General features: G+C 42.7%; 1 protein-coding gene across 3 annotated transcripts in view; it reads left to right on the top strand.

Moving 5' to 3' along the window:
- The window catches only part of HDDC2 (HD domain containing 2), a 152,463-nt gene extending 139,163 nt beyond the window's left edge, over positions 1–13,300 (top strand). For all 3 annotated transcript variants that reach the window (XR_011203733.1, XR_011203734.1, XM_069234807.1), the window contains one exon: positions 13,159–13,300. Coding sequence is in view for 1 of the 3 variants with exons in the window: in XM_069234807.1 (XP_069090908.1) it covers positions 13,159–13,256 (98 nt within the window). In the remaining 2 variants the exon portion in view is untranslated. The remainder of the gene's footprint in view (positions 1–13,158) is intronic.
- The last annotated feature ends 315 nt before the right edge of the window (positions 13,301–13,615 follow it).

Genomic DNA, 13,615 nt, shown 5'->3' with positions numbered 1-13,615 from the left:
CACAAAAAATATGGCATTGGGCGATTCACAACCATATTCGCCTAATAGCACAATTTATTCCAGGAATTCAGAACCAGTTAGCAGACAATCTCTCTCGGGATCACCAACAGATCCACGAATGGGAGATTCACCCCCAAATACTAAACAAATACTTCCAGAATTGGGGAACACCACAAATAGATCTATTTGCAACAAAGGAAAACGCGAAATGCCAAAACATCGCATCCAGGTACCCACAACATCAGTCTCACGGCAATGCGTTATGGATGAGCTGGTCAGGGATATTTGCTTACGCTTTTCCCACTCTCCCACTCCTTCCATATCTGGTAAACAAATTGAGTCAAAACAAACTCAAACTCATACTACTAGCGCCAACATGGGCAAGACAACCTTGGTACACAACACTACTAGACCTCTCTGTAGTGCCTCATGTCAAACTACCAAACAGACCAGATCTGTTAACACAACACAAACAACAGATCAGACATCCAAATCCAGCATCACTGAATCTAGCAATTTGGCTCCTGAAGTCCTAGAATTCGGACACTTAGACCTTACACAGGAATGTATGGAGGTCATAAAACAAGCTAGAAAACCGACCACTAGACATTGCTATGCAAATAAGTGGAAAAGATTTGTTTATTAATGCCATAATAATCAAATTCAACCCTTACACGCATCTGCCAAAGACAGCTTTCTCTTCCATAAACATACATCTTACCGCAATTTCAGCTTACCTGCAAATTACGCACTCAACCTCACTATTTAGGATACCAGTCATAAAAGCGTTTATGGAAGGACTAAAGAGAATTATACCACCAAGAACACCACCAGTTCCTTTATGGAACCTCAACATTGTCTTAACACGACTCATGGGTCCACCTTTTGAGCCCATGCACTCTTGTGAAATGCAATACTTAACATGGAAAGTTGCATTTTTAATTGCCATCACATCTCTAAGAAGAGTGAGTGAAATTCAAGCATTTACCATACAAGAACCATTTATTCAAATACACAAGCATAAAGTAGTTCTACGGACAAATCCAAATTTTTTACCAAAAGTTATATCACCGTTCCACTTGAATCAAACAGTAGAATTACCAGTGTTCTTCCCACAGCCAGACTCTGTAGCTCAAAGAGCATTACATACATTAGACATCAAAAGAGCGTTAATGTACTACATTGACAGAACAAAACTAATTCGAAAAACAAAACAATTATTTGTTGCTTTCCAAAAACCTCATACAGGTAATCCAATTTCTAAACAAGGCATTGCTAGATGGATAGTTAAGTGTATTCAAACCTGCTATCTTAAAGCAAAGAGAGAACTGCCTATTACACCAAAGGCACACTCAACCAGAAAGAAAGGTGCTACCATGGCCTTTCTAGGAAACATTCCAATGACCGAAATATGTAAGGCAGCTACATGGTCTACGCCTCATACATTTACCAAACACTACTGTGCAGATGTGTTAACGGCACAACAAGCCACAGTAGGTCAGGCTGTACTACGAACATTGTTTCAAACAACTTCAACTCCTACAGGCTGAACCACCGCTTTTGGGGAGATAACTGCTTACTAGTCTATGCACAGCATGTGTATCTGCAGCTACACATGCCATTGAACGGAAAATGTCACTTATCCAGTGTACATCTGTTCGTGGCATTAGTTGCTGCAGATTCACATGCGCCCACCCGCCTCCCCGGAAGCCTGTAGCCGTTAAGAAGTTGATCTTGAACATTTGTAAATTTGAAAATATATTGCTTTAAACTACATTATCTACATTACTCCATTGCATGGGCACTATTACTAGCATACACAACTCCTACCTCACCCTCTGCGGGGAAAACAATCTAAGATGGAGTCGACGCCCATGCGCAATGGAGCCGAAATGGGAGGAGTCCCTCGGCCTCGTGACTCGAAAAGACTTCTTCGAAGAAAAACAACTTGTAACACTCCGAGCCCAACACCAGATGACGGGATGTGCACAGCATGTGAATCTGCAGCAACTAATGCCACGAGCAGATGTACACTGGGTAAGTGACATTTTATTTATATATATATATATATATATATATATATATATATATATATATATATATATATATATATAGTAGAAATAACTTTATTCGACTTTCAGCAAGTCATAAAAGTATCAAATATAATACATTTAAATATATAAATAAATAAGTTAAAATAGTAAAGAGATAAACAACAACCAAAATATCTAATACATGACATTAAAATTTCCCAGTCGCAAGTATTTAAATGAACTAAATAAAATTACATCACTACCCCCATAGACTTTCTTATATTTAATACAGAGCATAAAAAGTTAGCCAAAATTCCACACATCTCGATAGAGGATAAAACCTGAAGACTGATGTACGCCGTGGGACACTGGGGCAAATTTTATATATATATATATATATATATATATATATATATATATATATATATATATATATATATATATATAAAATCATATGTATTACCTAGTGGCGGTCGCCACTAGCTAGTTATAATTATGACCTAGTTTCAATAGAAAAAACATGTTTTTTGACTTCCCTATATCTTTGGTACCAATTGACGAATCTTTATGAAATGTTCCAGAAAACTTTTACACTCACTTCAGCTGTGATCTGCAAAGTTTTGTGGTGATCCATCGGGAGGGAAGGGGGGGGTCCCAAGACGCATTTTCCCTATTCATTTTTCCATAGGGATTTTGAACAGTGATGGTGCCGAAACCAAAGGACGGAATTGCACAAATCTAGCAGAAATTTGGTAGCTTTTGGGCCAGAAAGAGGCCCTTTTTGTTATTTGGTGTAAATCCATTGAGTAGTTTTAAAGAAATTATCAAAAATCCAAATTTGTATTTATAGGGACGCAAAACCTTTGCGCCCCCTCCCGATCTCGTGCTGTGATGATTGGCTGCCAACACTTCAACACTGAAGTGTTGGCAGCCATGTTGGGACTCTGTTTCAGCAGAGTCACAAAGAAAAGTGTTAAAAAAAAAATAAAAATAAAAACTAAAGGGGCCTGGGTAGGGTCACCCTCACCCCTTAGCTCTGGTGCTGAGGTCTGATGCCTAAAAAAACACCCCTCACCCCACAAAGTATGTGAAAAAAGAAGCATTTTTTTCATTTCTGCCACGATTCGCAGCAGATCCAGCGACAATTTAAAAAAAAAAAAAAAACTGTGTCCTCCCGCGCTTCATCGTTCTCAAGCCCCATGGTGGGCCAAGTCCCGGGGACATAGTTAATGTTAATGTGGGAGGCTCCTCCACAGCCTCAGGGACTGCCATCTCCCTGGGGCTATTATCAAATTCAATGCGGGGTGCTGACAGCCCCAAACCAGCAAAAGCAAACAGTCGTCTTTCTGACAGCAGGAGCTGTCGAACAGCTCCCACTGTCAGAAAGCTCCTCCCGCCGTGTTTTTTTTTTTTTTTTTTTTTTTGTCTCGCTCTCTTTCTCTCTCTTCAGATAGATTGCTATTACAGTGGTCTCTCCATTCAGTGACTTGAAGAAGTAAGACTAACAATATGTGTGGTTCGAATGCTATAGTTACGTTTTGATGCAAAGCAGAACAGAGTCTCTTCTGAACTGCTGGTAAAGCTCTTGGACTGTCACTCAGTAGGTTGATGGTTCAAAGCCTAGTATCTCAAGGCAGCGGGTCAGTTTCTTTACTAGTGTCCAGACTGTTAAACCTTCCTAGTAATGGAACATTCATGTCTCTTTCCTCTTGAAGTGTGTGGGCTGAATGTCACAGATATGTTTGAGCAAAGCACAATAAGGAGTCACCTATGGCCTAATGGTTGAGGTCTCAGACCTTTAGCAACACAAGAAGATGATGGACGGAATGCTGAACAATGCAAACATTCACCCTCAGTCATAGATCTGGGTTTAATCCATCGTTTTTTTGCTCACCATGCCACCCCAGTTTGAACCCAAACATATGCAAATCAGTCTGGACCCTGTTCCCCATGGGAACAGTCCAGCTCGAACTGCCAGGCCAGGTCCTCCCTGGACTGGAAACAAGCGTCCTGGGGCCGGTTTCAGGGTATCGCCCTTCACCAGCCAGGCTAGCTTGATTCCAGTGGCACAGTGAGCAAGGGACCCACATCTGGGCATACCCTTCCCACTTAGGGCAACTTTAGCAACACAAAAGGATTATGGATGAAATGCTGAACAGTGCAAAAATTCACCCTCCCCCCCCCAGTCACAGATATGGGTTTAATCCATCGTTCTTTTGCTCACCATGCCACCCCATTTTGGACTCAGCCATATGTAAATCCATTTTGACCCTGCTCCCCATGGGAACAGCCCAGCCAGAACTGCCAGGCCAGGTCCTCCCTCGACTGGAAACAGCCATTCTGGGACCAGTTTTGGGGTATCACCCCTCATCAGCCCGGCTAGCTTGAATCCAGTATCACAGTGAGTATAGGACCTACGTTGGGGCATACCCTTCCCACTTAGGGTCGCAGATTCAAAAAGAACCCCCGAAACTGGTCCTGTGATGTTTGTTTCTGGTCCAGGGAGGGTCTGGCAGTTCGGGCTGGACTGTTCCCATGGGGAGCAGCACCAAGACTGATTTACAAGCGTAGCCTTGAATGTTCTAATCCCTCAGTAATTTGTGGAGGGGCTCACACTAACAGTTGAGGGTTCTAGTATAGGTTTTCTGCGGTCAATTCCATGCTTTGATTACTTTTCAACTTCAAATGTTTAAAGTTCATACAGAAAGGTGATCTCCCTCGTTTTTATTGACAAATACGCTTTTCTTTTCAATTTGTTCTAAAAATCTAATTCTACTTATATCATTCATCAAAGCCTAAAAACCTCTCTCCCAAGTTCTCTGTCAATCTCTTTCTCTTAATTTATCTCTATCTGAGTCTCTCTCTCTCTCTCTCTCTCTTTCTCTTTCTCTTTCCCCCCCCCCCCCCCCATAATGGGATGGAAAAGAGAGATAGTTGTTCCAGTGGCCTCTCCATGCAGTGACTTCAGAGAACAAGGACTCACCTTTGACATAATGGTTAAGGTCACAGACCCTTATACCGAACATTGAGCTTCTAGTCCAGGTGTGTCTGTGGTCATATTCCTACTTTTAGTTGTTTTCAATCTTGAAAGGTGATTGAAGTCTTTTTTTTTTTTATTGACAAATACATTTTTTCTTTTCAATTTGTCAAGAAATATCTCATTCTAAGTATATCATTCACCAAAGCCCAAAAAATTTCTATAGCTCCCCCTCTCTTTCTCTATTTCTCTTTTTCAATCTTTCGTCCACTCACACGCCCACTTACACATTGCTCACCAACTCACTGACCCATAGACCCACTCACCGACCCACCCACCCACTCACTCTTGTGCACCCACTCCCAGCCCCACTCAGACTCTTACGGACCCACTCCGACACACACATAAACTCACAGATCCACTCAGACTCTCACACACCCCATAAACCCTCATGCACCCACTCACAGACCCACACAGAAACGGACACACCCACTAAGACACTGGTGCTCCCTCTCTCAATGGGAGAATGGCATGGGCAGCAAAAAAACGATGGATTTAGGCCCAGATCACTGTAATGGGGTGAATGTTTGACAATGTTCAGCATTCCGTCCATCACTTGTTGTTTTTGCATTTGTCGCCCTAAGTGGGAAGGGTATGCCCAGACGTGGGTCCCGTGCTTCCCATGCCACTGGATTCAAACTAGCCTGGCTGATGAGGGGTGAAACCCCGAAACCGGTCCCAGGATGCTTGTTTCCAGTCCAGGGAAGACCTGGCCTAGCAGTTCGGACTGGACTGTTCCCATGGGGAACAGGGTCAAGACTGATTTGCATATGGCTGGGTCCAAACTGGAATGGCATGGGCAGCAAAAAAACGATGGATTTAGGCCCTGATCACTGTACTGGGGGTGAATGTTTGACAATGTTCAGCATTCCGTCCATCACTTGTTGTTTTTGCATTTGGCTCCCTCTCTCACACCCACACCACACACACTTACGCTCAGATACACCCTCTCACAGTGCACTGCAGATTACCACACAAATTACAGTACTCATGACATCTTTGATAACATCATTGATAATGTCATTGTAACATCTGCAGTAAAATTATTGATCAGATAACTGCATGGCGGTGTCCGGGGTTATAGTTACCTCAGGGTTCGGACCTCATACCTTTCAAATTGTAAAAACTATAACTGGTGAATTTCTATGATTTGGTAGGTTTAAAATGTGAGCCTAACTATTACATCCCTGTAACCTTTGGTTTTTTAAAGTGAATACATATATACATATATATCATCTACTAGCAGCTGTTCTATATCTGACTTTTGAAATGCCAGAAAAGACAAAAAATTGTCTTTTCCAACCCTGTGGTACTTGTGGCGAGAAGAGGCTATATTCTGATGACCCTCATCAAGATTGCATCTACTACCTATATCCATCTCACAAGACCAAGAACTGTAAGTTGTGTTTAACCTTTTCTTCAAAAACCCCGAAAGACTGTGAGGGGGAGACTGCTTTTATGGCTCTAGAAACTTACACCTAGAAAGGAGTCCGTTTCAGAGGATGACAGTGAGGATTCTTCACCTTCCTCACAGAAACTTAAGAAAAGAAAGAGAGACTTTAGCATCTCATTCCTCTCAGGAGCCACCTAAAACATCCTCTAAAAAGACCCATCATGGGTCTCAAAGCTAGCGCAGTCCAACACAGGAGGAGGATATTTCTTTCAAACATAAACAACAGAAATAGCTCTCCTTCCCTTCAAAAGGACCAGGAAAATCAAGGTTGGATCCCTCTACTCCTCCACCACAAATACTAAATACATAAAAAAAAAATATCATTAGCACCGTCGACAGGGAGATAGTCAATGAGATCATAGTCTATGTGTATAGAGCTAAGGCAACTACTTCTGCATGTAGGACGATGGCAGCTGTGACCGCCCTGTCTACGGCGAAGTCCTCCACAATGACGACAGTGTTGTTGACCGCTCAGGCCCCAATACCATCGACGACGAAGATTTTTCCAGCTTTGTCGACGATCATCCTGTCAACAAAATCTGCAACAAAATTGTCAGTGAAGCCTCCGTCGACGACCATCTCGTTGACCAGAGGTAAAACTAAACACAAAGACTTACCAAATATATCAGGCCAGAACATACGTCACCCAGAAAAGTGTCACCTTTGTTGCTCTTGGATGAGGATGATTCTGATGACGAAGGTTCCTTTGGCATTGCGCACAGTCCATCAGAGCTGCTTGTCAATTACCAACAGAAGTATAAAGACAACGAATATTATGACCAGAGCTTTTACCATCCTCAGGGACAATTTTACCAGCAATATCAAGAGAACATGGTATGTCTCCCTAGATCATTGCTATCTGATCTACAATTTATGATGGCCGATTACCGACAGCATTTCCCACCTACAACGCAGTCACCTAGGCAGACTCCTCCATCTTCAAAGTCTCGGCCTTTGCAACCATCAACCCCGCAAATACCACTGCCATTGCTTCCATATCCATCTGCGAGGCAGACCCCACAAACCATTTGTTTCCAGGACTCTTTAACTTCAAATGAGGATAGAGAGGAAGATGAGCTATGTGACGCTCACAATGAGTGGGATGACTACTTCCTTCCAACACCATCATCACCAACTCCACCTCCTGCACATTCACCTCTGGAAGATATAAGAGGATTCCCTAATCTTCTAGAGAGAGCAACAAGGAGATTCGGACTTCCCATGCCTACAAAACTGACTGTTTTCTCTCTGATTTTAAAAAGCCCTTCCAGAAGAGTATCAGGGCTACACCCAGTGTTGATTACATCTGGGAGGACGGCATCAAACCTAAGAAAATCCCAGCCACAGTAGTTGCTGTTACCATACCTAGATAAAAAAAAATCTGAAGCCCTAGAGGACTAGAGGACTCTTGCATGTTTCACTGGACATCCCAAGCCCAATTCCATGATCACCCAGGCAGCTCAATGTCAGTCCCTCCACCTCCAGCTCAATGTCAGACCCTTCAGCACCTCCAGATAAATTGGGTGGGCTCGTTGATAATATATGGAAATGTTTCTCCTCAGTGTCAGCGCTTGTGGTACGGGAAGCAAACACTGTAGGTGTTCTTGGGAGATACAATTGCAAGATTTGGTCAGCTATTGCTCAGTACATTAATGAACTTCTCGATTAAAAGAGCTGGAGCCAAAAATATATTGCAGAAAGGAGAATGCACGTCATCCCAAATCATTGATTACGCCATAAATATTGCCAACACTGGAACGGCAGTCCTAAGGAGACAGGGCTGGCTTTAGGCCACCTCCTTTAGGCCGGAGGTTCAAAGTAAGATCCTAGAGCTCTTTTCGGCAAACATGTCGATGACACCCTGCAGGCAATCAAGACAGACAACCGACAGGCGCACTGGAAAGGGGCAACCCTCCTATAGAGATGTAATGCTACCCAGCATATCCAACGGCGACACTACAATTTCGTCCACAAAATGAGTTAACCTAAACACATATCTCAAGAAACAAATGTTCTGCATGGTAACACTGCAGGACATACTGCACCTTCTAAACCAAGGAGCCTATATGACGACCCTCATTCTCCAAGATGCATATTTTCATGTCCCCATCCACCCCGAACAGAACATTTCTAAGTTTCATTGTAGCCGGCAGTCATTATCAGTTTAGGGTGCTCCAGTTTGGCTTGAAGTCTGCCCCTCGCATTTTCACAAAGTGTTTGGCACCAGTAGTGTCCTTTCTGAGACGCGAAACACTGATTGTTTCCTTATTTAGACTGGTTTGTCAAAGTACCCTCCCACCACACCACACAAAGATTAACTTGACGTCCACTTGCGTGCACCTATTCAACAAACTGGGTCTTATTTAAATTCACAAAATTTCAAGTCTGCAACCATCACAAATGATAACATTTTAGAGACCTACACTGCTCAACAAAGCATATCCCACACCGGAAAAGCAAACAGAATTGCTAACCCTACCACAATTGGGACGAAGAAAAAAGTCCCCTTCCTTTTGCCTTTACAAGTCCCTGCTAGGTATGATGTCACCTTGCATTAATCTTGTTCCATTCTGCCTCCTGCGCATATGTCGGCTCCAGGAGGAATTGCACAGACAGTGGATACAAACAGGATCTTTCGACAACCTCATCCAAGTCCATCCGGGCATGATCAATGCCTTATCCTGGTGTAATCACCAACCAAACCTTTCAATTGGCTTCTCCTTTGGTCATCACCACCAGCACTTCCTTAGAGGGCTGGGGAGCTCATATACAGGATCTCCAGGTCAGCGGCAAATAGGAACCCTCTCAGAATCTTATTCACATCAGTCTGCATAAGTTCAAGTTGGTATGTCTAGCCTTGCAAGCCTTTCTTCCCAGAATAAAAAATTCTGTGATACTCATTCGCACAGGCAATACTCCCACCATGCACTACATCAACAAGCACGGTGGCACAAGATCTCACCTTCTATCTCAAGAAGCACAACATATTTGATAATGGTCCATATGTCACAAAGTGCATTTAACAGAGAAACATGTTCCGGGGAAGCAAAACACCATAGCAGACACTCCCAGCAGAATGAGAACTGCTTGCCACAAGTGGGAAATTGATCAGAAGATTCTGCAGAACGTATTTCAGCAGTGGGGTAAACCCAATCTAGATCTCTTCATGACATCCCAGAATTAAAAATGCCGGTTCTACGCAGGCTGGCATTCACAACCAGGATCATGGGGAATGCGTTTTTGGTTGCATTGTCCCAAATCTTTGCATAATCTTATCCTCTGATTCCTCTCCTTGCAAAAGCTCTTAGGAAGATGAAGGCCGGGCCGTGCAGGATCATTGTCATAGCTCCAACATGTCCACTTCAGTATTGGGACACAGAGTTGCTCCTCTTCTCAGAGAGACCTCTCATCCAGCTGAAACTGCTACCGTCTCTTCTGACAGTGACCCAGGGCCAAGTTCAGCACCTGGATCCCAAATCCTTTCACTTGTCAGCCTGTCTCCTGAATTCAACACATTTGCACAATTAAATATTCCAGGAGTGTGTAGACATCTCAGCCAGAGCAGGTGCAGACAGTACAAATAAAACTTACTGCCTCAAATGGAAGCGAATTTGTATGTGGTGCCTGCATTCGAATATGGATCCAGTCTCATCCACACAGGAAGAATTCCTTCTTTAGCTCCTGCATCTGACAAAATTGTGTCTTGCTCATGCATCCATCAAAGTTCACTTGACAGCCATTTCCCGCTTCAGAAAACCAGCGATATCCCCACCATTATGGTCGAGCATACTCAAAGCAATTCTTGAACAGATTATTCAGGTTCTTCCCACCAGTAAGGGGTCTTCTACCTATCGGGGAACTCAACACTGTGCTTTCACAACTAATGAGCGGGCCTTTTGAACCCATCCACACAGTGGACATTAAGGGCCAGATGTAGCATGCATTTTGCATGGTGCAAACTGCGAAAATCGCAGTTTGCGCCATGCAAAATGCCGATTGCGATGCTCGTTCACAATTTGCGATTCGGTACCGACTCACAAATTGTGAATGCGACTCGCAAATAGGAAGGGGTGTCCCCTTCCTATTTGCGACTCACATCGCTATGCTAAATTGCTTTGTGACCGCGAATGCGGTCGCAAAGCAATTCGCAGTTACCACCAGTGTCACACTGGTGGTAACCCATTCGCAAAAGGGAAGCGGTCCCCATGGGACCCCTTCCCCTTTGTGAATGTTGCCAGAAAGGGTTTTTTAGAGCAGGCAGTGGTCCAATGGCCCACTGCCTACTCTGAAAAACCGAAACCAAATGGTTTCGTTATTTTTTTTATTTTGCAACTCGTTTTCCTTTAAGGAAAACGGACTGAAAAATAAAAAACTGCTTTATTTAAAAAGCAGTCACAGACATGGAGGTCTGCTGTCTTCAGAAGGCCACCATCCCTGTGAATGCAAGGACTCGCTATGGGGTCGCAAAATGCGACCCACCTCATTAATATTAATGAGGTGGGTCTTTGCGACCCCATAGCGACTCGCAGACGGTATCTGAGACACCGTTCTGCATCCGATTTTGCGAATCGGAAATTGCGAGTCGCACTGACTCGCAATTTCCGATTTGCAAAATCGGAAAATGCTACACCTGGCCCCAAGTTCCTGTCCTAGAAATTGGTTCTTCTCTTGGTTTTAACATCGGCTAGACGAGTCAGTGGGATACCATTCAAGAGCGCTTTCTACAATTCAGAAACAATAGGATGGTTCTTCGAACAAACCTGAAGTTTATTCCAAAAGTTCCATCAGACTTTCGTCTCAATGAACCAGTGATCTTGAAAACCTTCTTCCCAGACCCAAAGACTCCAGCAAAAGGCCATTGCACTCTTCAGATGTTAAAAGCTGCTTTAAAGTTCTGCTTAGACAAAACAAAACACGCAAGTCGAATCAACTTTTCGTAGCATACAGCACTCCGAGGAAAGGCTATCTTCTATTGAAGCAGAGCATAGCTTGATGGATGTCTAGCGCCATTCAAGTCTGTCACCAGGAAGCTGGCATGCCGTTACAGACAACAGTGTGTGCTCATTCTACAAGAACTATGTTTACTTCAACAGCATTATTTGCTGCTGTCACCCCAGGAAATATGCAGGGCAGCAACCTAGAAGAATAAACACACTTTAACTCATCATCACTGCTTGGATGCTGCAGTTCATAGTGGTGTGGCAGTGGGCCAGGCGGTACTACACCGTCTTTTCCAGTGAAGATGAGTCATTGCACTAAACTATTCTTACCTTCCGCTAATCGGAAACACACATTTTCCATTGTTTCTCTATGTGTTACTGTGAATGTATGATAGATATCTATGTGTATGTTTCTACCCCCTGTGTGAGTATATCTTAAGCTTTATGCAAACGTGCTATGCCAAGGCTATTTAATAAGATTTAAGCATGTGAGTCTATGAAAGATTCTAATACTGGGGAACTACAGTTAAAGGTAAGCAATTTATTTTCTTTTATAGCACTTTAGTCTACAACCGAGCTGAACAGGAACTTGAGTCTAATGTGTTGTTGGGGAATGTGCAGAGTAGATTAAGATGGATCCCTTCAGCTACTTGCCATGTTTATTAGTCATTTTATTGCAGTGCAGTTACTGTTGCTTTTCCGAATGGTAAAGTGCTTTTGGTAAACATTTTACAAGTTATACGGAAGAACCCTTTTCAGTCACAATGCACCCACTCCAGAGGTAGACACTTTTAAGGGATTCCTTTCTTCTCAAAACCTGCAATCTAAAACATTGTTCTTGTCCGAGCAGGGGCACACATTACATAAAAAGAACACCTGAAGGACAGAAAACTGTTGCGAACAATCCTATTGCTGTTCTTGTTCGGTCTGGCGTTAATCAAGACCTTTTGATTTTACTAGAATTATATGAGTGACCTACTAACATACTGGTTTCCACCACCCCTCATCAGCCATTGGTCTGTTTTATGTCCTTCACAATTTTGCCTACACCCACTACAGCATACAGCATGGGGCAGTGGGTCAACCAAATAAAGCCATGATGGCATTTTGCTTTTTCACAAGAGACAAACACAACCACTAAAGAAGTTACTTCATGCCATAGGTACTATGGCAGTGTACCTTTTAAGATTAAAATAAATGTTTGCTTTTAGACTTTTTTGGATTGACGAGTGCCTGGCAGCTTCCTCAACAATAAAGTTTTGCAAAAACCATGGCAAAACAAAAGCATTGACAGAGCCCAAAAAGGGGAAGCCAAAGCTTGACCTATTGGCTTTGCCAGTGCTTGTTTTAATATATCCTGAGCATTAGGAACGTTTGCAAACATTTCTTAAATCTAATTGACAGTTATGGAATCCTTCCTCCCTGCTTCATGTTTGACTGTTGACAGAATGAATATTTTTAACACATCACGTGGTGCACAATGATTATGTGCCTTACGGTCACCATAACGTAATGATAAAAAGGTTGGGACATAGAAATGTATTTTTGGGATAATTTAATATGATGTTTGTGTTATTTTTATAAGATTGCTTAATAGAATCCTGTGCACAATATGCCTTTTTATTGTCCTCCTGTACCTGTCACATTCATTTCTGTTCCTTACAAAGACCAGTAACTCTTCTTTTGCTTTAACAGGGAAATTTCGTCATCCAGAAATAGTACAGCTTGTCTCAGCTATCAACGAAGAAAGGAATTCAAATATAGCTGTGGACTCGAGTGAAGCCAAACAATAAAGCATTTTAAGCAGCAGTGCAATAAAATATTTATTACTTTTAAATTACATATCTTCTTGCTTATTTTCCAGTAGGATATTTTTAGTTTTATTTGATTTACCTTTGGTCTTCAATACTTATCGAAATTCTTGATGAATGGATTTGAGAACCAGTGCTAATCTAGCATCAGATCAGTTGCAGAATAACCAAAGAGTACCTTTTCTGTCACTTATTTTCTGATGAAGCCTGTATAGAGGCACTAGAGTCCTATACCCGATTACATTTCGTAGTGTTACCAATTTCCCCTGAGGCAAGAGTAGACACAAATCCCCGTGAAAGCTGGTGCTGTGTGGATTGAAGGCCTAAAGGGGAAGTGGAAG

Source organism: Pleurodeles waltl, chromosome 5, assembly GCF_031143425.1.
Source record: "Pleurodeles waltl isolate 20211129_DDA chromosome 5, aPleWal1.hap1.20221129, whole genome shotgun sequence".
Classification (NCBI taxonomy): domain Eukaryota; kingdom Metazoa; phylum Chordata; class Amphibia; order Caudata; family Salamandridae; genus Pleurodeles; species Pleurodeles waltl.
This window is presented reverse-complemented; position numbering and strand designations above follow the sequence as displayed.